Raw genomic sequence first — 27,908 nt, forward strand, 5'->3', positions numbered from 1 at the left:
AATTATTTTCATTAATTATGAGAAGGAAACAAAAAAAAATAGGCTTTTAATGAAATAAAATCCCATCTGTAAGAAAGCAGCAAATTAAGTGGTAATATTACTTATTACTTTAAGTATTTTATGAAGATGTCTCTCAGTAACATTTGCTTTTTAATATTGGCAAGGTGTGGAGAGAATGAATAAGATCCCAAGTTCAAAAATGTAATGACATGTTTGAAGGAAATTCTGTTTTTATTCAGCATCTGTTCTTTATGAGTGTGATATTTCATGTTTGTTTTTGTTTTTTGAAGAAACTGTGTGAAAAGGAGAGTAGGAATCTAACTCAAGAATTTTATTTTTCACAGCAGACATTTTGACCTTTCAAAACAGGAAAATCACAGGTTTGAATACTAGCATTACTATAATTATCACAGCAAGCAACGTTAGTGAGTGGGTACACACAGTACCAGAACCTGGGACTAAAGCTTAGCAAATACAACACAGCCATTGTTAATCGTTAACCTGTGTTTTTCCTGCTTTGACAAGTCAAAAAAGGTCTGCCATGTCCGAAGCTGCTCCTAGTGGGAAGGCCAGCACCTTGCAAAGCAGCTCAACTGCCATCAGTGTGAATGAGAGGCAACATGTAAGAAAATAAAAATAAAAATTTGATATAAAGTCTATGTCAAATTGACCATTTACCTTGGTTTTATAGGGCTTTCCAACAGGATGCAATCACTTGTACAAACACCTGATATCAACCAGCTTGGATTCAAAGTAAGTTATATAGCACAGTATATTCCCTTCACATATGACATGCTAAGAATAGTTGTTTGCTTTTTTTTAATCCTGACAAACAACATTATGATAACATTTCATGCAGTACTGAGTGGAGAATGTTTTCAAATCTGGTTAAATAAAGTGGAAATAGACAGCAAAAGGAAGTAGAGACTATTCTTTTCCCTGTCAGGTCGCACATCTGCAGCTTGACCCTCTTCAATATTCCACAAATCAAAACTGAAAAGACATTTAGAAAATTTTCAATGTTTTTATTTCCTTATCATATGGATAATGTTCTTTTATTACACAAGTGAAGTCCTGGAGGTCCCATAAAGCCGCTTTGTAGTGTTAAAGAAGACAGAAATGTGTTTTTACAGGACCACATGCATTTTGAATCTTTACTGCTTACTTTTATATCCTGTTTCATTTTTTATTATTCAATTAAATGATTCAGTGACATAAAGATGATAAAAAAGTATGCTCTTAACAACAGAGAAGAGGAAAGGATGTTTCCTCAGATAAGAGATACTGTATGTATCAACAAGTCTGTTCTTGACCGTATTACTTTGGTCATCACACCCACCCACCCACACACACACACACACACACACACACACACGCAATGACTATACATGAATCAGTCTTGTGGGAAATTTCGGATGGCCTTGGGACCTTTAAGGTTAAATACACACAGCTTTCCACAAACAACCAATCCATACAGTAATACTTCCTGATATGCAGATTCCCAGTACAACACACCTACTGAACCGAACAGCTAGGCCCTCAGCAATGGAAACTGACATTTATCTAAGAAATGCATAACTTCTCATCTGGCTCCATACCACTTTACACAGCATGTCTGAGCATGCAGGTTTGTTTTCCAAAGCAATCAAATGTAAATGATGCACAAACCCCTGAATAATAAAATGTCCTCCTTTTATAGCTCAGTTCTGGAAAAACACCAATAGTGGGGAGAGAAGTACCAGTGATTAATAAAATTACAGCAAAATCAAACCTTTTTGCAGGGAGGAACATGGCTGTCTTTCAGGAATCCACACTTTGGGAACCATCAGCCTGAATTGCTGGCCAGGCAAGCCTTCACATTGATTTTACAATCAACAAACCGCACCTCAACTCCTGTGGCAGGCAGGAATTGGCCCATTGGTTTGAAAATTGATGGTGTTGGACACATGAAAACATATACTCTCACAGGAACAAACAAGTGCACACTGTCATAAACAAGGCATTTCCTCACATTCAGTGTACACGTGTGGAGCTTTACACCTCAAAAATTGGTCCATTAGCTTTAGGATTGATAGCATCAAATCACACACCACAGAAAATACACACACACACACACACACACACACACACACACACACACACACACACACACATACACACTCCCTCTATTAACGCACAAAGCCACCTTTAAGTGAGTGTGTGTCTAACACACACTGGTCTGTGAAAAAGGGTCATTTAAAGATCCATCGCCATCTGTTTTGGTCCCAGCGTGCCATTTTCCCCTCTGTGGGGGCCTTTGATTTAGCGACAAAAGGGTAGCATTGCTTCCTTCCTTCCCACTGTGCGACCAGACATCCAGTCTGAGTTGGTTATACAAATCAAATACTACCAAGCATCCATCGTACCATCATAGGTATGACCACCTGTGTGGGACGGCTGTTGGTAATCACAAGCATTAGGGGTCCCATTTAAACACTGACCAGGGAACCGAACCTGCTTGTTGTTTCTCTTGCAGATACACAACCAGGAATGAACAAACCTGAAAAAAAATATGAGGAAGCAGTTAGATGGTTATTATGAAATACTACCTGTAGTTAAGAAGAAAAAAAGAACAGACTCTCTTGTTGTTTCAAACAACAACGCCACTCTGCACCTATAATTATATTTTATAGATATGGATCATCAACTTTGGAAGAAAGAAAAAAAACCCTTGCAGCAAATGGTACTCCTTCCTCATATAAATTAGTGAAGAGGCATGCGTCAATACTCATCTCAGCCTCAGCGTCCCACTTTTCATCAACATCAACCTGTTGTGACATAAAAACAACATTTTCAATTTATGACTCTCAAAGATGTTGTTTAGGTTTGTATTTCATCCCAGAAATGTTAACAGCTCTTACCCGTTGAGTTGAAAGTCTAATAACGGCAAAAATACAAAAGAAAAACAAAATAAAATCCGATTTAATCATCCCTCCCTGAATCAAGCACAACGTTGACATGCAAATATATTTGTAATAGTTTGTACGAATCAAACAAAGAAAAAAGGTCTTGGCGGAAATATGAGATATTCTCCTTTCTGTTTGATTGTCAGCTGGTGGTGTGCTGCCAGTAAACAAGGTAAAGTAAACAAACTACTGTAACTACAGAAGAGCAATGACCAAACCAGCATTCAACAGGACCAAAGTGACATTTTCTGTTTAATGTGCAGGATTTTGAAGAGCATCAACAAAATCAGCATTTAACAAATCCAAAGTGACATTTGCAAGTATATATTTACATGCTGTACAGCTATCTAGCTGCTAACTGACATTAGCGGGGCAGTGCAGGTGTAGACACAGGCTATTGTTTCATTCACTACCATATATAAAGGAAGAAGTCACTTTAACAATTGAGTGTTGAATATATTATATATTTTAAGATTTTATTTAAACATTGGACATTTTGAATGTTGATTATATTTGTGTGGGTGTGGGTCGTTGTTCAGAGTCTGTGGCTCTTGTGTTGTGCAGCAGGATGCTATCAGTCTAAGTGCAACCATCTGCTCTGCCTCAAAATAAGATGTCCATTTTACATAGGTGAGGTGGAGAAGATTATTTCATCAAATTAATGCAAAAGTAGGGGGCAACATCATGAAATCAAAGAATTTAAAGCATTATTACAATTATTATCCACCTCTGCAGTCGCGCTCTGCTCTACAGAGATTTTTAGCTCAATGTTTTATTTTTTGACTATCTCAGCTCATCAACTTTTTTTGCAGACGCAGCAGGAAGCACTTTTCAGCTAAAAAAAGCCCTGATTAACCCACTGTGCACCACAGGTATCTGCCCAACATCAAATGGGAAACAAAGTCAGCAACTAGCTGGTGAACATGATGGAGAATTTAGCAGATAAGGAGCCACATATTTCCCTCGGGAGTTTGTGGAGATCAAAACAGTGCTTCAGTAAGAGGAGCGTTAATATTGGACTCACCAGTATAAAAACAGTATAAAAGCAAGTAAACCTGCAGAGGCCACTATTCCTTGTAAGTGCAAGTATAACATCTTGTGTGTGAGAGAGAAACCATCATTAAAGTCTCCATGAATCCTGCCTCAAGGTGTTTCAGTTGCATTCTTGTGTCCACATCAAGCAGGCACTTACACACCACACGGAGGAAGATGGAGACCATATAACACACTTTACAAGACAAGGAATGCAGTTTGCAGCGGTAAAGACTATAAAGCATGAGATAGAAAAAAAACAGAGGGAAACAACACTGAGATATCTGCAGGAGATGCATTGTTTATGTGTGTGAGAAGCTACTCCCACTCCAAAAAACTAAATGTTAAAGTGAAACCACCTTCACCTGCAACTTGTTGCTTCAAGTAAATCAATCTGGTTGTTTATCTGGACGTCTGCTCCACATGTGATGACGTTTCATAGTCAAAAATGAAAACTTGTTCTTCAACCTTTCTACCCAGGTGATTTGTCAAGAGCCAACCGTTTCAGCGATGCCACTCCCGCAGGGCTGAAGTATCTGACACAACTCCAAGTAAGTTTCCCAGAATACAATGCTCAATGGATCAATACAACTTGTTGTGGCATGTCTGTTGAAATAATGTTGCTGTTGCAGTAGCTTCAAACGACCAAAGAAGAGATGTGGCTGTAACTTTCAATAAAAGAAAAAAAAGGTAATCAAAGAGTCTATTATAATCACTTCTTACAGAATATAAAGGAATGACTCATGATTTCAAATGCCTTAAAAAAATATTCCTCTTGGCTATAGCTCTGTTTTTTTCTACAGTGTCGTTCATGTACATCACTGTACAGACAGAATTAGGTCATGCACTTGCATTTCTTTGCCTCCAGAGGGCAAATACATCCATTTCATCATGCAGGCTTGTAAAGATGCCTGCCACCAGCTCTTTTTAACTCATTCTCAAACAATTTGAGTGCATGACATAATTGTTTTGTGAGTATACTGCGTTAAATGTAACCGTAGGAAAGTTAACAGCAAAAAGAGCCCTTAGATAAATAGATAGTGTTTTTATAAAATAAGCAAGGGAAGGATAACATTCCTTGACACAACACTGGGAATGTGTGGAACATGTACCAGACCATCAGAAGCACTGGAGGAATTCAGGAAAGAGGACGATAAGTTATAGAGAGGAAGAAAAGGGGGAAAGGGAGGGATGGAGAAAAGGGAAAGGAAAGGAGGGGGGACAGTTGGACGAATGACAGGATGGGAGCGTCATTCTCTCCACTCTTTCCCTGGGGAGAAAGTGGGAAAAGTCAGGGTTCAAGTGCTAGGACCGGGAGGTCACACTTTCATGTTGACAGAAGAGTGTCTCCAAAGAGAAGTCGTGACATAGAGAGGGTTAGAAACACTAGGTTTTTGAGTCAGAAGAGGAAGGAAATGTGCTTGGACGAGTGTGTGCCTATAGCACTTCCACTCCACCTGACAAGCTTTGAAGCTTGTGAGAGACTAACCTCAAGAAGAGGTGTTAGTCTTGGTTGTTGACATGGGAGAATCTGTGAAGGACATTTATTACTACATGAGGAGTCTGGTGAAAAGACTGAGCTGTTACAGAAAAATGACCAGCTATGGCTCTCATGTCTATACAGGTACTAGTCCAGGTAAAAGTCTTTGATGTCCACATACCAAATTTTCACCACATCAAAGGTCCAAAAAAGGGTACAGTGCATACTCTTTTCTTCACCTGCTTTGTGTCACCAAGTCCTTAAACTTGGTTATAAAATGGTGATGCAGGTGTCTTCATTAGTTAGTCTGCTGTGGTAGGAGCTACTGTATTCATCTTTGAAAATATTTTATTATGCTTGAGGCTTGATATGATTACTTCAGCAGGGGTTTTTGGTATAGTTTTGTTCAAAATAGGCATGTTTGGTCTTGCAGTGTTTTTTTTACATTACCACTCATCACTATGGCTACTGTTTAAATGCAAATCAAACACACATGTCTACCCTCAGGCAAAATGAACACGTATTTCTCAGTCGAGGCTTATTCACACACTTCCCATTGTCAACCTTCATCAGGTAGTTTTAAACAAGTCAATTAATAGTTTCAACCCAAGCTCCTACATCCAACAACAACCTTACTAACTGCTGCAACTAGCAGGTGGCTGAATAAAGACAGGTGGTGTGATGATATAGCAATGTGTCAGTCAAAATTGGTCCTGGTCAGGTTGCAGTGAAATTTTGCTCAGATTAAATTGCTATTCAGTCTGGAATCCAGACCAGAATCCACCTATTAAGTATGTATGTCTAGTCGCTTTGTAAAGGCATAGTTTCACACTTATTTGCTTTCTTGCCAAGTGTTAGATCAGAGGGTCGATACCGTTTTAGTATCTGTCTGTCAAATAAGAAGGTTCAGCCAGCAGTCAGTTAGCGTAGCTTAGCACAAAGACTGGAAACAGACAGAAACTGCTAGCCTGCTCAGCCCAAAGATAACAACATCTTCCTACCAGCCCCTCTAAAACTCACTCACTCTTTTTTATTGTTTGTTTAATCCATACAAAAAAACAGTGTAAAAGCTTCCTGGAGTATCTGTTGGTCGCCAGGCAACAACAACAAGGACGTTACTGTGCCCATTCAGAAAATCGGCTCCACCACAAAGCATTACTTTTACACCTCAGTTTTTGAATGGCTTGAACAAAGAAGATATAAATGTGAGTCAGAACAGTGTTGTCAGAAATTAGTGAGCTTTAGAGAACCTGGTAGGAGGATTTTATTATCTTTGCATAGAGTAAGGCTAGCTGTTCTCCCCTGCCGCCAGTCTTTGTGCTAAATTAAGCTAACCTGCTGCTCACAGTAGATTCATACTCACTGTACAGACAGTGCAGAAGACTGTGGACTCTGCCATCGTATTTTAATTGATTTATTTATAAGGTGTGTCTTTTGTGAGTGTGCATACCAATAGAGTTCAATTACACAAAGCCTAATCTCATGTTAGGGGTATGAATACTTTATATTGATCTTAGAGCAGATGGTGGCTAACCAAGCCCTACCATATCACGCAGAATACAATAAACCAAGGTGTGACCTTAAATGTTAACCTTAAATTTCCATTGTCTGCAGTGATAAAAATCTTTTGAGGGGATTTTTTGGAAGGGAATCGATCACACAGATAAAGTCGCATATTTCTCTCCCTTCATGAAAGTGTGCAAACATCCCGGCACTCTTGTTTAAAGGTTATAGATGCCACACACTGACACATTGCTGTTGAATACCATGTAATGCTTATCACATTACGTGATTGGGTTACTGTGAATAGCAGATTTACAGTGATAGTGACAGAGAGAAACATTGAGAGAGGGGCCTAGGCACCATGCCAGGGCACAGATGAGCTCATTGTTGAAACAGGGATTTCCACATTTCCATGCGAGTGTGCCCCATGCCATGACACGGTGCTCGAAAACAAGAGGGGGAGAGGAAAGGGGTCGTGCATATGTCACGCACACCCAGCAGTACACTAACATATCTGTAGGCACAGTGAAAAAGAGGCATACACCAGACTTTGGCATGAAGAAAACAACATCCTTGATTTATATCTGACTGTGTGTCTGGAAAAAAGGGTTCCTGAAAAAACAAAAAAAACATTGGTCTAATTGATTCAAATCATGGGTTTATCTTTGCTGTAATGTGACTCAGACAAGAATACACACACACACACACCTACACACACACACACACACACACACACACACACACACACACACACACACACACACATTAGATTACTCGATTACAATGCAATCCAGTACAAGTTGGCACAATGCAATAACACAGCAGCGAGTGCAGTAAACAAAAGTAGCCTTCACACATATTTTGCAAATGCAGCCAGGCATGCACACAGTGGAATGGTTGGCAATCACAAAGAGGGTCAGACACGCACACACACACACACACACACACACACACACACACACACACACACACACACACACACACACACACACAGAGAGAGAGAGAGAGAGAGACAGACAGAAACCCTACCTCTATTCTGTCAGCAGGGCTAGGCCTATTTCTATAGCGACCAAGCCCCTCCCTTTGGCTTGCAGGGGAGGTGTTTTGAAAGTTCACAGTGTGTGTGAGTGTGTGGAGAGAGGCAGAAAGGGGCGTGGATGCAGAGTCAACTTCAAGAAGTAAAACACCCAAAGTTTAGTTTTCTGCAGGACCAGCTGGCAGCAGCATCAGAGAGCCAGTGTAATCACTGCCAGACTTTTTGTGAGTTAAGTGATTTACTCCTCCAAAAGCGGGACATTTGACCACCTGTGAACCATGGAGGATGACGCGTCCCACGCCGAGCCCAGCAGCGTCCCAGGCAGCTCCAATACCATCCCGCAGCAGCCGCCCGAAGCCAAGGAGATCCTCATCCCGAGCTTCAGCCCATCGTCTGCCCCGTCCTCCCCCACCCCGACCAGCACCCTCTCCCGGCTGGGCTTTAAAAGTCCGACCAGCCCGACTGCAGCTGCGCCGGGCAGCCCGACCAGCCAGGTGAGCGCCATCACCGTGGTGGCACTCCTGGACAAGCTGGTCAACATGCTGGGGGCGGTGCAGGAAAACCAGCAGCGGATGGAGCAGCGGCAGGCCGACCTTGAGGGCGCCGTGCGGGTCGTGCAAGGGGACGTGACCCGTCTGTCCAAGACCCACGTCGGCACCTCCAACTGCGTCAGCAAGCTTCTGGAGCGCTCCCGGAAAGTGAGCGGGCAGCTGAAGGACGTGAAGGAGCGCATGGACAAACAGGCGGTCCAGGTGAAGAGGCTGGAGGCAAACCACAACCACCTGCTGAAGAGGAACCACTTTAAAGTGCTCATCTTCCAGGTGAGGGAACATGGTGTAGAACAGAGGAGGAAACTTAAATATTTAAAGGATGCTTTCATATTATAACCACAGTAAATGTATTTTAATAATGTGGGAATACTGAGGTTTTACGCACATCATTTATTAACATACTCATGATAAGGACATGCTCCAGATGTGTACGTGTGCCAGCCAGGAAGTCATATTTGCATTCACATTTGACTATTGTGGTGGGTGTGTTTGAGTCATGTGTGCACATTTCTGGTGAGTCTGGTTGACACTGACACGTGACGTGATGCAGGTGAACAGCATTTTATAACATTTTGAACATCTAAACAAACTTGTTGGACTAGAGTTCAACAACCTGTAGAGCCCAAATCATAAATGATGTGGACAGCAGTTTAAAACACACCTCCACTATTTGAATTGTGTAAAAATGTTGAATATAAGGTAGTTACTTTACCTGAGGGTGAATTAATTCATGTTGTATGTGTATCAATCTCATCCCTCTCCTGTCCTCTGTGCATTGATATGTGTGTGTGTGTGTGTGTGTGTGTGTGTGTGTGTGTGTGTGTGTGTGTGTGTGTGTGTGTGTGTGTGTGTGTGTGTGTGTGAAGAAGGGTGTGTCTGGGAATGGAGCAGTAGAGGATAATAGTGGAGAGCTCTGAGGCTGACTGACTAGATCTGTTTACACCCCACAGTCATAATTCAGACAGACAGATGGCTTTTAAAAGGATTTACCATTTCAACTGGCATATCACACCTGTGCCGCTAAAACTCTAGACTGGCACTGAAATAATGATAAACTTTTCCAATTCCCCCCAGGAAATTGCAAATGGAAAGTATGAGGAATAACCTTACGTAACCTTATCTCTCACTCATCTGAGTTTATTTTGTCAAGTATTTGCCATGCAAGATGAAAGCTGTTCCATTTTTGACAGACTTATTTCCACTTAAGCAAAGAAACATGATCTAGGTATGATCTCCAAGTATGCTGTGTGCATGAATAAGTGCCCAGTTTTTCCTGCATTATGTGTGTGTGTGTGTGTGGGTTGGGGTGCGTCTGATCATGTGTGTACAAGTGTGTGCCCAGGCAGTGAAAAGCAGGTAAAGGGGGGGCCGTGTTGACACAGCCAGAGCCACTGAGAGCTCTTAACAGCCGTTGTTATCTGGTTTCCCAGGTACTGAGGCTCTGTTGTTCAAATGCAACAGGTGCCAAGACCTTACCTTGGAAGTGTATGCGCGTGTGTGTTTGTGTGTTTGTGTGTGTGTGTGTGTGTGTGTGTGTGTGTGTGTGTGTGTGTGTGTGTGTGTGTGTGTGTGTGTGTGTGTTTGTGTGTGTGTGTGTGGGCGAAGCCGTGACCACGGATCGATTTGACTGTATCCCTGGTCAAGTTTTATGTGCTGGAAGGGAGTGACCTGCTGCTTTTTTAGAGATAGCAAGGTTGGATGGTGCTGCTTGCTTTCAGTGCTTTGTCAAATTCCACGTGTCCTGAGGATTTTTCTTCTTTTTTACTGTGTTTTTCTTTCTGGCTGCAAATATCTACACATATTTTTTTCCCCTCCTACAGAGCATGTGAATAAATTTCACGTGTATTTAGCACTTGATATATTACTCACATGGGAGTACTGCCTCTTTAATGACTACATCTCTACCATGAGTGTACAGTTTTAAGTGCTAGTCTGTCTTGTGCTGATTTGATCTTTTTCCCTCTTCAATTTCGAGTCAAACTAAGAGCGAAGCATTTGTAGATGGGCGTAGCAAGGCCAGGTATGACCCCAAGGGCGTGTGCATGTGTATGCGTGCAAGTTTCCTATTGAAGGTTAAGCTAAGTTGGGTCAGGGGTATGCAGTTACAGAGCTGGTAAATGAAACTTGGGAAGCCTGGGGGTGGGGGGTGGGGGTTTCTTCTTTTCTGTTTAAATGTCCAACTATCTTTTTCTTTCTCAAATCGCTCTCTCTCTCTCCCTCTGTTCCTTCATCTTTTTATACAAACTCCAACTTGTATGAGACCACTTTTTTCATCTTTTGGCTAAGCCACCTGTCCTGGTTCCCTGAGACTGCACGAAAGCACATGCTGCACACCTCACGCTACTCTTTGATAACGCATATTTTTGCTGCACGCCAAAGGGCAAAACTCCCTATACCAGCACTGTAGCATTTGGCTGAGGGGCCCCACTCAACAAAATTGATCCAGAACACTCATCACCCTGTACGTGCCAGCTGAGGTGGAAACACAGAGGGCCTCTGGGTAAACGCCCACTGTTGTATGGAGCAGGGGTCTACCAGCTGCACCCTTTGGCCACAGTTGGTCTAAAATGACAGGGCTATCTGCTGCTCCGCTGCGTTCCTGTGCATAACAAGGACTAATGAGGACTTAATTACCCCTGCTTGGGCCTTGTTTGTTTGTTTTTGTGCACCAGTGCTTTTCCTGTCTCCACATGGCCCTCCCCTCTTTAGGCTTTTTCTGCAACACACACATATTGAAAGTCACATGCAAAGCATACACGATTCCCAGCCATCTGAACTTCCACTGTGTACAGTCTAGAAACTGTTTTGGTAATTACTGTTTGGAAAGGTAAAAGGTTTTGTGTTGGATTGCAGATATTTTCTATTATTTGTTGCACAGATTAATTTCAAAGACTCATTACCTGAGTGTTTAAATATCAACAGTCACCCTAGAGGCCCACAATCTCATATTTGCATCACTTTGGCATGCTTCTAGCACGGTGTATTAGGAATTTAATTTCCTGCGACAGAAGTCATTTATTTCTGAGTAGATCTGTATCTCTCCGTCTCTGTTTATTTCACAGTGGACTTTCATCACAACAAACAAGTCAACCACAACGGCAAATTGAATTTGAGTGCTGTGAGAATTTCATTTGTTCGCTCGCTTTGCACATGTGGGCCGCCGTCAGAGAGTTTTTGTGAGATAGTGAGCACAGAGAGAGGAGTTGTGTGGCTCTCTCTGTGGGATGGGAAGAGAAGGGTTTGGTGCTTGTCTGTGTATCCGGGATCCCTAATCGTAGAGTAGCAGGGAGTGACAACAGTCAGAGCTCTCACACACTATCAAAGAAGGTTCATATCGCATTGCAAGCAAAGAGAAACATACTTCACTGCCAAACTAAACACAGTGACAGCAGCAATGCTTTTTGTTGGTTGGTAGGTGTGGTGTAGGAATGAGGAATGAGAAACGTGAAAAAAAATATCTAGTTTTTTTCTCATAAGATTATTCAATTATTTTTAGTCTCTCAACACATTTTGACACGTCACTCAGGACAGAGAAAAGATGCTTACACAGGTTTTGAGTGATTGGCTCAACTTCAGTCATTGTCATTTTGTTTACTTTGTGACCAGCAATCACAGGGCTTTTGTGTACTGACACTTGGCCAAAGGTTGTGGCTTAATCTTAGCTTTCAGCAGAAGGAAGTAAAGTCGTTTTTTTCCATGCTCCGAACACTGTAAGATGGAGGACAAACTGGTAATTCGGATCCCAGCCTCACCCTGATCTCTTACCTTAAAGAGTTACTTTGAGTTAAGTAAAGCTGAAAGTGAAATGTTGATGTGAAACCCTTCAAATCAAACCTTTGAAAGCCACAACAAGAGAGAGCGAGAGAGAGCGAGAGAAAGCTATTTACACCTATTCAGGTATCATCTTGAGCAGGATATGTTCAGGCGTAATTAGATATTTGAGTGTAACTGAAGTGCACATTGAGTGTGTTCAGAGTAAAATCTTCCATTATAAAATCGTATCTATTTCCACAGGTTGGAGCAGGCCGCTGGCTGTAGGCTACACCTGAGATTTCTCAAGTGAGCCCCTCTAGCAGGTGATATATTACACAAGCTCATAGCCCAAAGCAACACATTCAGACAGACTGGGCCAATACAGTATGTTAACAAGCTTTAACTTAATTAAAGGGGTAGTAACATAGGCTATGTGCGAAATGACTCCCTATTTACTATGTAGTGCACTATATTTACTGTCCATACATACTATTTTATTTGACTAGCCATTATTTAATGCCCCATAGGTGTTGCTAATAACATCTATCTGTTTTAAGTGTCCCAGTAACCCCTGGCAGTGGGTCAGCATGCACAGTACAGGGACCCTGAAACCCCAGCTGCCAAACAGAATTCAGCCATCATTAATTTAATTATTTACACACATGAATGTCCTGCTGTGACAAGTCAGAATGTCTAATGTGAACAATTTCTATTGAATAAACCATTGAATAGGCTATAGAGCGAGTAGAGAATGAGTTTATGAGGGAGTGGTTTCGGACACAGACTTAAAGTAACAGGATAGCTTCTGTAACTAAACAGCTACTGCATATTAAATTACCAAACAAATGCAGAGCATATTTAATCCAAAGTTTCAGGAGAATGGTGTTTAATTCATGTGCATTTCCATCCACTGGTGTTTTGCAAATATTAATCATCAAGCACATCAAAGTAAACAGTTGCGCTGATTCTGATCCTGGTAGAGCGACAGTCAAAGCTGGAGTGATGGAAAACGTGATATAAACACAGGTGATGGAGAGCATAATGGACAGTGGAAATGAAGAATTCTATACATGTATTGAATGCTGCCCTGCAGGGCAGAAGCTTTAGAGACAGTCACTAAAGGAAGGCACATGCTTCCTGTACATAATTTATTTGTTAAATCTGTTTCCATTGCATATTGACACTTGTTGCTTTTCTCAAATTATCAACTTTTCAACCTCATCAAAGTCAATTTCGACTTTCCCAATTTTTTAACTCAATTTTTTTTCATGTGCATATTGAAAAAGTGCATAAAAAGTATGGATGGAAACCCACTTATTTCTCATATGTACACTAATGTGCACTACTATTTGACCCGGTAAGTCTCAAGCACACATATTTATCATATCTTCAGTCTAGTGAATGATGTTCAAGTGACATAAGATGCATTTAATTGGGATGTAACTGAACATACCTAATTAACAATGTGTTGAATTGCTAAATGCCAATGCTAAAATGTGACTGCAGAAAGCCAATTTAGTTAGCTGTTTGCTAATTAACGTGAATTCTGTGAGTTGGCTAAACTACAAAATCAAACTCTCGGCTGATATTTGCTAGTTAGCAGGCAAAAATGTTTTTTTTGAGAAAGAAACACCACTCTGTATATCATTTTAATGATGAAAGGATAGAGAGTTGACAGTCTTTTTCAGTAGATAAACTCTTTAGCATTTGCTAGCTTGTTAGCTGTGGATTGACTGACAGCTAGTGGATGGTGAACAGCAGTAAGAATTCCCAGTTAAACTGGGATGAAATTAGTTTGTAATAGACATTTTTATTGACAGACATTTTGAGATGTTACAGTAGAGATTCAAAACACAGGTGTAGCCATGTAATTACATCAATTACAACTCTATTTAGCCTGTTCAAAGGTTCGATAGTAAGGACTTCCTCACAGGACTGGCTCATTGGGACACATAATAGAGCTGAGGCGTCGTTAACAGAATTAATTACATCTGTGCTTTTCCTGCCACAACAAGTGAAAACGTCTGTGGTAAAAAGGCCTATTATTGTAAATGGACTGCATTTGTATAGCGCCTTTCTAGTCTTCCGGCCGCTCAAAGCGCTTTTTACACGACAGGCCACATTCACCCATTCAAACACACATTCATACACTGATGGCGGGCTGACATGCAAGGTGCCTGCTCATCAGGAAGAGCTAACCATTCACACACACGCCCACAGCCTTCAGGAGCAATTTGGAGCTCAGTATTTTTTGTCCAAAGAAACTTTGACATGAAAACTGGAGGAAGTGGGAATCAAACCGCTGATCTTCCAATTAGTGGATGACCTGCTTTACCTCCTGAGCCATAGCCACCCCTATTATGTTTAGTACAAAGCTTAGTAGACCACATCCAAACCTGAAGTTTATAGAGAATATTGTAATTTAAATCATAGTCAGAAAGATTGCAGTTCCACATGCAGTGAGCACCATTACAAAACTTTCATACAATTTGTTTTTCACAAATTACGAGTTGTGAGTGAGTTTTTAAGCGTTTCATTGAGATGATTTTGGATGTAAAGACTCTAATGGAGTAAAACTGGTGTGACTGTTGATAGTCTAACTTTGCCATGCAGTCTGTCAGGCGTGCTTTCTAAATGAACGATGAGGTTGTTTCCTGACTTTGTTATCATTCTTATTTTCCCTTTGGGGTTCATTCCTCCGATGATTCTCTGGGTTTTCAGAAAACAGAAAGTAAAGATGGGAGAAGGGAGAATAACAGATAAATATAGACAGAAAAAAAATAGACTGAAGGAAAACTGTTTGTTAACTAATTACCATTATGTGACAAAAATAGTTAGTTTGGATAAGAGATTAAGTTTGACTCTGGTCCGTTGAAAAGAAACATACATGTGGATTAGTCTATCTTAAGTCCTTGCTCTCCCGCCTGTTGTCACATTCAGGTTTGACAAGTCTGTACCACTGTTTCAGTCCCTAAGGATAAGATGAGTCAGTGGTGTAAAATTGTCATATTAATGGCTGTAACCACATCAAAACATGATGAAATCAAAGAGACAGAGCCTCCACAACAGATTAATAACGAATCATTGGACAACCTCGTTAAATTGCTCAAGTATGTAATTTTTATTTGCTGAGGACTCCATGTTGATATAAGACAAAAACGTTCTGAATTGCAGGGTTACAGTAACAAGCACAATGCAACAAAGCTGTGAATAAAAAGGTAACTGAACGTGACAGACGTTTAGCCTCCCAGCATATCCCAAAGCACATATTTAATATGTTTTTCACCATACAGGAGGTAAGTAATAAGGTTGTGATTAAAAATTAAACCAACCATCCTCACCTGACTCTTTCTGTCACCTCCCTACTTCTCTGTCATTAGACTTCAGGGGGCTAGATGTATGCTGTGTACATAATAAAACAATGCATACACCATTTTACACAGCTTTTATTTACAAAAGCAGGATATACTTCAGACCAGGCAGACACATGTTCTTCCAAAGGCAGTTACAGGTAATATAATGAGATGGAGATAGAAACATAAAGTGAGAGGTGGAATCTAAATAATAAAACATTTGTTTGTTCACGTTATTAACCTGCTGCACTGATTATGTGATTTTTATGCAGTCTAGACAGACATCTGTAAAATGCCAATCAAAGGTGCATCCATGAAATTCATATTGATTCATGAATTTTGTTAAATGAGTTTTATCACTGTTTTGATTTAAATAGCAGATATCATTTTATTTCCCAGTTATTGTTCTCTTTCTTGTAAAGTGTGTTTCAATACGAGTGCCACAAACTAATCACTGGTTACATTTCTACGTGTAATGTTCGATAATGATGGTTGACATATCACTGCTGATGATGTTTTGCAGGTCATTGTGATGAATTCATAATTTGGGCTCTATAAATAGCCACAGTCATGGAGAAAAGGTTGACAGCTGCTTTTGGAAATCATACAGATGCAACATAGTCAGTGAAACTGCACTATTTATTTCCTGTTTGTGACACATCTGTGAGCAGACAGCACATCGATATGCAAATAGATGATTAAGAGCGTCTACATCCATTTGTGGCTAATTGTGGGAGCGCGTGCCTGGTTCCACAATAATTGAGATTTATAAAAAACAACTTTATAATCCACATAGTTTTATGATCTGCATGCGTTCCTCCTTCATGACTCTTCAAACCTTATTATCTTTTCAATCGCCTTGCCAAGACCACAACATCCATGGCAGGAAAAGAGAAAACAATAGCCATTTGGTTCTCACAGCTCTTATTTCTGTACTCTTAAATAAAAACAGTAAATACAACTTGTCTTGAGATAACACAATGACTTCCCTTCTTCTCAGCAGAGACTCTTACAGTTTGAGCTCAAACTGGGGCTAAACATTGTGACAATCTGTGGTGGCCTTATCAAAAAATGCTCATGCTATCTCAGCAACTGCTACTATCAAACAATGGTACTGATATGCACAGTTTGGGATTGTGCTGAAGCAATGTCTAAAGGAGGATCTTGGGAGAATCAAACAAAAGAGCCAGAGGAGATTACCATGGCCACAGTCAAAACTGTAGCAACAAAAACTGTATTTACCTCATTCGTCACACAGTACATGCAGAGAGATGTTGCAAGACAAGCAGTGAAATTGCAGGTTTTGCAATGTAATCTGGTTTATACCAATTAATTATGAGAACTGGAGAGGCGATTATATATGAATATGAACCATATCATCATCATCTGAAGAGCACAGAGAACGGTAGCCTCTGCTATCCTGTAAATTAGAGGTTGAGTGAACAGTTTTCTTCCAGACGTCCAACATCGCCGTCGTCATCATTGATGTCAACGGGAATAATGGTGGCTTCTGTTGATTGCCATGATCTTCTTTCCACCAGCACGTCAGCACGGCTTCGCGCCTGAACTGGTTATTGTGCTGTGTGATTACACAAGCTTGCAAGGCCAGTAAACATGCTGTGCTTTCTTTTGGTGAGGCAGATATGGGAGGGGTTAGGTTGGGAAAGAATGTCCGAACCTGTCATGCATTGATTTATGGGTATTAAGACAAGAAGCATTATTCACAATTAACATGTGGTTGACAAGATATTTATGATATTTGGAAACGTAATGTATGTCACAATGTGAGCTTATTTGATGTGGCGTCGGGCTAAGATCCTAACAGGTGTTTGTTGTGTATGTTTAGAGTATTTGTATGTACTTTAGACTTTTGTGCATGTACATTTCGGTGTACGCTCTGATACATTGTGTACAGTGCATTTAGAGTTTATCGTGTTTTCTGGTCACCCAGCCCCTTGACAAATAGCAGAATTCCATTTCCTTTCCTTCCTTTCCTCCTTCCTTCCTCTGTCCACAGATGGCTCTTCATGAACATTGGGGTGGAGGTGAAGGAGGATGGGGGGGGCGCGAAGTTACATAACAAGTGGGGTGGGGGTGTCCTTGAAAAAAAGTCACTGCGCTGTAATGTGAAGGGATGTAATCAAAACATATGCAGATGAAGGCAAATTTGTACAATCATGTGAGTTTCAGGTGTACACTGTGCTGTGATTGTTGGAGTTTTCAATGAGTGGACGAAGCTGTTTGTGAGAAAGTTCAGGGGATGAAGTAACAGATAATGTTTTGTTTGGACATCTTGAATGAAGGTAGGTTGTATTACAGATGAAGCGGATAGGCAAAAAGAGAACGAAGGGAGGGTGGGAGGAAATTAAGAAAGGAAAATCTTCAAAACTACTTTTATCTGTAGCCCTGTGTTTCAAATTTGAAATATGCTTCACAAAATAGATTGATGATAATTAAGAAAAGCACCTGAAGCGGCATTCAGTTTGTCTGTAACGTCTCTTTTCTTCCCGTCTTTCTCATTTTGTAAAAAGATAATTGCAGGAGCCTGACAATAGCAGTTGTGTGTACACATGTATTTCTGTTTATACGTGTGTGTGTGTGTGTGTGTGTGTGTGTGTGTGTGTGTGTGTGCATGGTGATTGTGTATCCTCTCACTGGCACAGTCCCCCGGAGGCACCTGACTCACTGTGCCAACACACCTGTACCGACCCCGCCTGTTAGGATTAGGAAAACCTGAAGGGCCAAGAAAACACACCTGTTCAAATTGCTAACAAACACATATAAACACAGCCTATGCACATCTGCAATAGAAAGAATAGAAGATACAGTATAACGGTTGAAAAGGGGCGATTAAACAAATGTAGCAGCTTTCAGTGAGATATGATCATATCCTGTTATAATTTATACCTAAATACTGCTATCCAATTTGAAATATCACAAGAATATTATACTAGTAGTAGGAGAACACTTTATTTTGTTGTTAAGAGTGGATACTATTCTGTTCATAAACTCACACTGATTATTTGATGTGATTTTGCATACATATCAGTGTAGTTTAAAATTATACGTATATCTGTATGCAGAATGTACTGATTTCAACCATATCGCCCGGCCTAAGCTGTCATAATACTGTATGTCACTGCAAATACCTGTATACAAACACACACATGTACTGTATATACAAAGAAAAGAGAACAGATGCAAATGAAACCGTATAAGGTATCATTAGGACATAAAGTATAAACAGACACACACACACTCATGAGGTAACTGGAGCCGGAGCTCATCTGAACCCTTTGAATCAGTCCTGCCCCGCCCGGATCTATCTGTGTGAATAGGGCAGGAGACTCAGAGAGAATTGACTTACATAAGCTTGGTCTCAATAACACGTTGCATGACTTGCTTATTAGTATAGATGGAGCTTCTAATATGCAACTGTTAAACAAAGTCCTGATCTGCTTTCCATAACAGTGTATGCCCTTTAATGTACAATAAACTTGCTGTCACACTAAATTATCATTGTTATTTGGTTCACTCCGACTTTATTCAAATTTTCTTTCATCTAACTCTCTGAAACATTTTTTTTTAAAACAATGGCTGATGCCCTACATGAAAGTGCGTCCAAACTTTTGACTGGGACTGGATCACATTATGAGTAGCTAATGAGTGCTTGCTTAGACAGTACATTAATTACTGGAATTCCCAAGAGAAGAGTGCCAGTATGTGAGGTCCGCACACACACACACACACACACAGACACACACACACATACAGGACAGCCCTGGGTCAAATGGTATTTAGGAAAATTGTGTTTGTTGTAGATCACTTGCCAAGATATTTGGGGGTTAAACTGGGGACACACTGTTTTCACGCTGGGATACCCTGCACATAACTTGCATTTTTACCAGTAAAATCAAATAAAAGATGGTGGGAAATAACAGCTGGATGACGTTGTGGCTAAATGAGGTTTTGTTCATTTCCTAGAGCAAACAGTGACTGCTTGATTCCTACTATTGTTTGTGAGTGTGTGTTTGAGATCAGAATTGATAAGTGAGTCATCAATTGTGTTTTATCGCTGTTACACTGTCTTCAAACTGTGTTATTGCAGCAGGTCTTGTACAGTATGTAGCAGGATATCTCAGCTCTCATTTAAGGGTGTTTGAGTTTCAGTCACTGCCTCCCACACACTGCACCGCACACAGTGATTATATCAAACATGTTTGAGCCAATTCACAAAGTCTATGGCAGGCCCAGACTGGAGCAAAGGTGTCAAGATTGAATCTTTGCTAACCTTATCAGCTTCAAACAGTCAGGGAAGATTAGTGTTTATTGTCAGGGAATGCTTCACGTAGGGTTTGGAAGGGATATATTGCCTCTGATTTTTCTAGTCATGCCTAGTTAGGTTTAGGTGGGTGCTTATCTTACACTTGATGCTGTGTTTTTGAGGCTATTTGAACCTACTTGACTTGAAATGTACTCTCAGAAAAGAGAGATACACATTAGGTCTGCAATAATATCCTCCTCCTATAAGCCAAGTGTCTGGTATTTCTCAATATCGTGTAATTTGTTCTAATACAAGAGCTGTCAGCCACATAGTTACTGACTTTCTGATTTTATTCTGCATGAACATGTTCAGATCCACACAGTCACTATGGGTGTGGTCCGCTATCAGACCATCAGCAAAACAGAGCATTCAGATACTCATCCATCCGTCACGATAGGAGAATACTACAGAAAACCAAACTGTAATGGAGGGATTGCATTTAAACCAAAATATGTAAAACTGTTCCCCTGTGTGCTGTCTTTGGCCTTTTTGGATGTCAAGTTACATACCTGCAGTGTATCTAGCTATTCAGGGTGATGACATACCCTTAGTGGTTGTTGGTGGTTAAAAAAACAAACCAAAAAAACAACATTCTGTTCAAACACAGTACAAAGGAAAGCAATTCCTGTAGTTTATCGGGGCATATTAGCAGACCTATCTACAGCTGACACCACAGTATAAGTGATTTTTATAAAGCAATCTTACATTAAGCTGTATATTCTGAAGTTATAAAAACCTCTATTGTTTCTCTTCCTCTTCATCCACAAAACATAGTCCTGTTCTTAAGGTAGATGCTGTGCCTTTAACAACACACTTGCAGATTTATGACCATTAAATGGGAGATACCACACATGCTTGGCACCCACCAGAACTGTGAATCATGCCTGCATGTTTGAGATCAAGGCAAGAGGTGTCAGGTGTCTGCAAGATGAAAAGCAGGAGGGTTTTTGCGTGGCGTTCCACTTCTCAAGAACAGTCTGTACACTATGAAATTGTTTCAGTGTCTGAGTGGAGTGCTCTGAGCTGTAGTGGATCAAGCTGGAACAAAACATAAAGTAATGTAAAGTGATCTGTGAAATAAATATACCTCAAAACACTGTACAAAATATCATAATTACAGTCTCATTGTGCCCTTTTTATATCATCTTCAATATCTATCCTCAGATGATACAGGAACTGTATAATGTAATCTCACAAATATGTAAAAATTGTCTTAACTGGGCTGACACTGAGGTTGTCAGGTATCGGTAGGTGTAATACTCTTGTCACTTTCAGCAAAAAGCAAAGTATTGGTGTTGAGTGAAGAATTGGCAGCTGCCAAATCTCTTCCAGACCATCTGGTTGGCCCGGTCCTCAAGTATGTGTTAATGATACCCCAGGAAAGATGCATTGCGCAGTCATTTAGCAACATATAGCGTCCTGTCACTGCAAGCGCTCCTGAAATGTCATGAGAGCTGCCATGCATTCTGTGTAATGCCGTCATACTTTAACACTCTTATATACATGTTGCACAGAGGTGACAAGCAATGTGAGCATGACAGATATTTTACAATGTGTCTATTCATTGTAAGGTGTCTAGTTTAAAAAAAAAAATTGATATATATATCTGATTCTTTTCACCTAGATTTACAGTATGAAATATCTGCTTAATAACGACAAATCATTAGTCATTTTGTGTTAATATGAGGTCAACCATAGGTCACAAGACACATCTGTATTTGCCTTATTTGCTCAATGACATATTTATTAGCCACTTGAACCAGAAAGTTTTGGTGGGTTAAGCCGTTAGTAATCACCATGCCTGATTTTGATAAACTGAGTCAGCTGTCAATCGTGAGAATGAAAAGCCAATTTATATTTCCTTAAAAGCCTTTTTAGCATATTCCTGGAACAGAGACAAGACACATATTAGGAGTGTGCTAGTAGCTCTGTGAGACTGTACTTAATCCCAGTGGTACTTAGAGCTAAATGCTAATGTCAGCATGCAAACATGCTCACAATGACAATGTTAACACACTGATGTTTAGCAGGTGTTTACCACAGTCATCACCTTTTTTTAGCATGCTGGGGCTGATGGGGATGTCATTACTTTTGCAGGTAATTGGTCACATGTCAAAGCTTGGAATAAATTAAAATGTTGAACTACTGGAAGCACTTAAAAGTCAGGGCATGATCCTATGGGCACCATGGATATCCGTACCAAATTTATAACAATAGTTGTCAAATCATGTCACTAAAAAACTGAACTATATACAATTTAAATTACACATTTTAGCAACAGAGCTCACATATTCAGAGGTAAACACCCACTAAAACTACAACAGTCTATCTTTTATATCCTGCTGATAAGGACTGGAATAGTAGCTCAGTCGGAAAATGGATTATCAAAAAACATCAGCACTGCAGGGTGTGTGAAGGCCTTGAATCAGCTCAATCAACTGTTCCTGGATTCAATTTGATTTGTGTTGGGCAATTGAAAGTATTTTAGCTGCCCATACATAGGCATAGCTTGTACTATGTACTTTTAAAGCATAAAAATGTGCTGTAGAGTGTGCTACAGTAAGTCACCTCAAAGCCAAAGTATGCACTGGTGAAACTATAAGCTGATGCTATTGAAAGGGATTGTTTATGAGCATTTCAAATGTGTAGTGGAGTATGTCAACCACTGAAGCCTTCACTCCTCACTCACCCCTGGGTGTAAAAGGATGGGGGCAATGGGGGGTGGGAACCCCAGCTTATAAATTGTTAGTCGAGTGGAACATTGTATGTGTGTGCCTGCATGTGTGTGATTGTGCACAGATGGATAGGCAGCAAGTCAAAGGGAGCAAAGGAGGAACTGAGACAGAGAAAAAGAGGAGAAAGTTAAGCAAATTGAAACTCTAGACGTTATTGCTCTTCATCTCACTCTGTTTATATTCATCAGTGTGTTCATGGATGTGGGTTTAGAGACAGAATTTTAAAAAGAGGGAAAATTCAGATAAGTGTCTGACTCCTGCTGAGGAAACAGGTGGAATTCCTCAGATGTCTCGGGGAGAAAACCAGGGGGGCATGCAGAGACTGGTTTCTTAGTCCTTAGCAGGCAGACAAACTGAAAAAGTCAGAGTACATTAAGACATAAACAAAGATGATCATTTGCAATGGGAAAAACGTGGCCAAATGTTAACATGTTTCATAAGAAATGTGGTTGGAAGTACACCTGAAATACCTTGACTTTGATCATCATGGTCAAGAATCATCTAGAGGTTTATGGAACTTTTGGAAGTTTCCTAAAGTCTTTTTGCTTACCAAGCAAAAGAAAAGCAAAGAGAAAAACTGACTCAGGTGTGTGTCACTAGATAAATAGTCTTAGTCGCTCCCATGGGTGTGACTACTACAGGATCAGTGTACATATCCTAGACAGACCATGCTGATGATTCCTCATGCTTGTTAGTAAGACCTCTGTGGGATTCTGTGACTATACAATTTTCAGTCTACCCCTACTACCTTAATTTCTTTCTTTTGACAAGAAAGATGTGTGTGTTTTACACAGTTATTGCCTGAAGTCTAATTCTGACCATAACTAGTTAAAATAAAGATATCATAAAGGTTGTGTACTGAAATGCATCGGTTAAATAATTGCATTCTTGTTCTGTAGAGCATTAAGGATTGCCAAATTATCTTTTAGACTTTTACTACAATTTACAGCAAGTAAGATACATCAGTGTTGTGTTGGAATTCTATATTCCTTGTCAAACTAAATCCTGGTTGAAGCAAGTATTCTTATTCAGAACTAATACAAATGATCCTCTTAACCCTCATGTTTTTGTCCTTGTGTTTCCCAATAGGAAGACAATGAGATCCCCTCCGATGTGTTTGTCAAAGACTCCCTCAAGACACCACAACCAATCCAGTGTGATGCAGAGTCCACTCATCCTACTCCATCTGTTGCTGGATCTGTTGATGGCTTCCGTGAGTCTGAGGGTCTCCAGACCATTAGCCTGTCCTCAGATGAGGATGATGATCTTGCAATACACCGAGAAGAGGAAGATATGCTGGAAGGCGAGGCTGCAATGGGTTTGGGCACTTCACACACATTTGAGAGAAGGGCTGACAAGTTCAAGCGCTCTAGCCTGAAGAAGGTTGATAGCCTCAAGAAGGCCTTCTCACGCCAGAGCATTGAGAAGAAGATGACTCAGATCACCACCAAGATTGTGCCACCAGAGAAGCGTGAGAAAATCAAGAAGAGCCTCACTCCTAACCATCCCAAGAGCCCAACTGCCAAAAGCTCCTCATTCAAGGTGTCTCCCATGACCTTCAATGTCAAGAAGGTCCGAGACGGGGAGACCCCAACGCCAGAGATGGGCTCACCCATGGAAGAAGCCCATGTGGAGATTCTTCCTCTAGGAAGCTTAGATGGAGAGATCCCGTTGGCAGAGGTGCATACCCAGGAAAGCGTTGTGGAGGAGATTCAAGAGATGCTAAGCCCCTCCACCCCAGACAGCATGAAAGCACAGCTGGCAATGAATGGAGAACGACCAAGCATTGAGTGCGAGATAAATGGTAGTCACTCTGCTGGCCTGGCAGTCCCAGAGCATGATGACGATATTGGCGAGGAGGATGACGAAGAAGAGGAAGAAGAAGAGCAACAGAAGAGCCCAGCTGAAACAGCAGCTGATGCCCAGATTCCCACAGCAACGATTGCTGTGGAGCAAGTGTCTTAATATGATTAGATTTTATTGACCACCAGTTCTAGTTTCCCATTCTTTGTATTCCTCCTCATGTTTCTACATTTACCGAAGACCCAGCAGGCATAAAAACATCCCTCCATTGTAAACAATGTTGTGTTCTTGTCACAAATACTCATACTCAAACACACAAGATACTGTTGAAACTCTCCCTCCAATAGTAGTCCATCCTTGGACCATTCCTGCAACACTACCCTCGTTTATCACCAGCACAGTCTAAAAACCTTAAGTTACTGCATAAGTGACTATGTTATCAACAACACCCCACAGAGCATATCAGAAAGAGTTCTGATTGAAGCATCCAGTTCAAGTGCTTCCCTAAACCCTCCAGTCAGCTTGTCCAAAGAAAGCAACAATGCACCACATCTCACTTCCATCAACTGGTGCCCACCACTTCAATAGCAGCACATCTCCAGGGCGCTGGGCCAACTATCTCTCTCTTGCTGTTTTTGTCTGCCTCTGGACCTCTCCTCCTCGCTGACAAATAGCCTCTTTGTTCTTTGTGTTTTTGTGAAAAATAGTAAATCTTTGGCAACAGTGGTACTGCCCACAGCCTGTTGAGGTAGTGTGTTGCCAGGTTGTGCAAGGGTTGGAATGGGGAGTTTCTGGTTTTTCACTAAAATGGTCCTGGGGTGTTTTGTAGTGAACTAGAGGTTGTTTACTAAAATCTTTGGACCTGTGCTGAATGAGACCTGATCTTAACTAACAGGTGACTATATTTCAGTTGTCCAAGTGGCTCTGTCATGCATCCTGTTCTTCACCTACAGTCATAAAATGTTACTTCCGTTAGTGAGATCCAATTCATAATCTCTGACCTTATCATTGATGACCTGCCTGGAATACCATATAAGTTGCATGTGGTATATCAAAATATTCTAGTAATTTTTGATTTGAATTTTAGTAATAGTTAAGCTTCCAGTAGTCATCTTGCAGATCACACCTGTTTGGTTTTCTTAGAAATATAAAAGAAAAACATTTATTAAGAATACTAGTCAAAAGGACATCATTGCAGAATAGAAGGTCCTTTAAATGGAGAGGAAAATGTTTGCAACTCAAAGGAACCTACAGCTTTTAACACTGATATACTAAATGTCCCTTTTACAGCCCTTTGTCTTCTTGCAGGGCAGCTTTGTATGTTTATGTACAGGAATTATTTTCTCTGTGTGAGGCACACTACTCTCTTGGTATTTAGAGTTCCTACACCATAAAATATTAACTTTATGAGAACTGCCTTTTGTGTGTGTACTTTATACAGTAAATGTTGTGTCTGTGAATTTGTTTTGAGTGATTACATAATACTTGGGTCTTAAATACAATTCCTGTTTTCTTTCAGGCATCCATAATTTGCATGGTGAAATGTTTACTTGGTTACATGTTTCTGACATAAACAGTTATCTTATACATTTTCCATGAAACTATCACTCAAGCTCCTCCTCTCAGATACATGCACGTATGTACTCCTACAGTGCCTATATCTTGCAAAAGCTGGTATGAGTAATTGCGCTCCTGAAGGGATGGATTCCTATGGTTTTGTAGATAAAGGTGATAGTAAAACATGTCTTAAGATTTTTTCTCTTCCTAGGAATTCCTTGCAGCTATCACTGTGTGGGGCGTAGTCGGTGTGTGATAGCAGCTACACAGAAACAGAGAAAGCTTAAATTTGAAGGAGGGTGCAAATGTATGAATCAGTCAGCTTCCTGTTTTGAAAGTCGTGCCTGAGAGTTTCTATGAAGTGACCTTCCTCTTGTTGCACATTGTTAGCCACCTTAGTTACAGATGTCGAATGCCATGACTTTCTAAAAATAATATAGCAAATGATACCAGGTGCCAAGGATCCAAGTTACAAGAGAGGTCACAGGAGTGGATAAAGGCAGAGGACAGCATTCCTTGGTTTGACGAATGACTCTTGCTCAGCCCATTTTTCATGCTCTTGGCCTCCTTGTTGAGAGAGTGCAAAGAGAGGAAAGAGGTTGTCTGGAGCCACAGGTGTTCTGCCCCTGTTGAGGCTCCTGGGCATGAGTTTGTAAGTGGAAGGGGGACAGGTGTGGGTGTGGGGAAGTTGTTGGATAGGATTTTAAATTTTAGATGGGGATATGCATGTGTGCAGCTTGACGGAAATGTGAGATTCTGAAATGTTTTAGACAATGGGGTCTATATGACACTTTAGGGGGTGAATATATAAATAGCTGGCAGTGCAGGATCAATCCTTTCAAGTCTTTCATATGTTACAAATTTTAACATATACGTTTCTTCAGTTGACATTGTAGGGAGAAAAAATAAATTTAGACATAAATGATTTTTAAACAGTTTACTACCTGTTTATATCGAATAGGTTTCTTCTTTGTTTAAATCACATTACTGAAAAAGGATTGAACACTAGGCGTATGTACATTCTGTGTACTGTAGAGGTTAAAATGTGATTGGCTCAGAGGTATTTTCTGCTTCTTATTATTGCAAATGTCTTACTTTGGTGATATTTCTTTGTGCTAATGTTAAAAATTAAATATGTAGAATTGTTTATGTGCATAAAAGTCTGTTTTTATTTGTTTTGAAATCAGACCATCTAATCATCATCATCATCATCATCATCATATTCTGTTAGAAAAAAGAAACCGATACCTAATACAGCATTGTACGGATAGTGATATTGTGTTTACTATCATATTTGTTCATATAAGGGTCTTTATATCCTGTTCATTTAGTAAACCACTTAAACCAAAGACATTTCCTTCACAGCAGAGGATTCTTGCCACTTGTGTGTTAACTCAAATGTATTCCTCCTGACACTTATTTCTAACGTCTTGTGAACATGCAGGAATTTCCTTTTAAACCTTAGTATTGTATACATCAATAAAAATGTTATAACTTTCAACGTTTGTTTGTGATCTTTCTTTGCAACCCTCCAGGTAAAAGTTGATTTTCATATTGTTAATATCATCCCAGGACAGATGATAAAATACTAAATTGGAGGGTTAGCTGTTAGAAAAATGTGCACTGTAGTTAATGTACTGTGTGGCTTTCAAAGCATTATCCCATTTTCTCATGTTTGACCCATAGTCACCAAATAACATGTAGTTAAGTTTTCTGTTTCATAGGTCATTGTGAGTTTGTAAATGACTGCAGGTCATAGAGTTGTAATCTAATAAATCTAGGTGTAGTGTAGTGGAGCATTAATCTCAGTGGAGGGAGTGGTATGACTGCTCAACC

General features: G+C 40.3%; 1 protein-coding gene across 1 annotated transcript; it reads left to right on the top strand.

Moving 5' to 3' along the window:
• The first annotated feature begins 8,172 nt into the window (after positions 1 to 8,172).
• Positions 8,173 to 27,561, top strand: cavin2a (caveolae associated protein 2a). Its single transcript, XM_062431154.1, has 2 exons — positions 8,173 to 8,817; positions 23,802 to 27,561. Exons 1-2 carry the CDS (start codon positions 8,275 to 8,277, stop codon positions 24,675 to 24,677), a joined length of 1,419 nt encoding a protein of 472 aa, XP_062287138.1. The 5' UTR covers positions 8,173 to 8,274; the 3' UTR covers positions 24,678 to 27,561.
• The last annotated feature ends 347 nt before the right edge of the window (positions 27,562 to 27,908 follow it).

This window comes from Scomber scombrus, chromosome 13, assembly GCF_963691925.1.
Source record: "Scomber scombrus chromosome 13, fScoSco1.1, whole genome shotgun sequence".
Lineage (NCBI taxonomy): Eukaryota > Metazoa > Chordata > Actinopteri > Scombriformes > Scombridae > Scomber > Scomber scombrus.

Coding starts and splice junctions, on each gene's coding strand:
- cavin2a (XM_062431154.1), top strand. CDS start 8,275: ATGGAGGATGACGCGTCCCACGCCGAGCCCAGCAGCGTCCCAGGCAGC. Junction 8,818..23,801: donor TTAAAGTGCTCATCTTCCAG/GTGAGGGAACAT, acceptor GTTTCCCAATAG/GAAGACAATGAGATCCCCTC.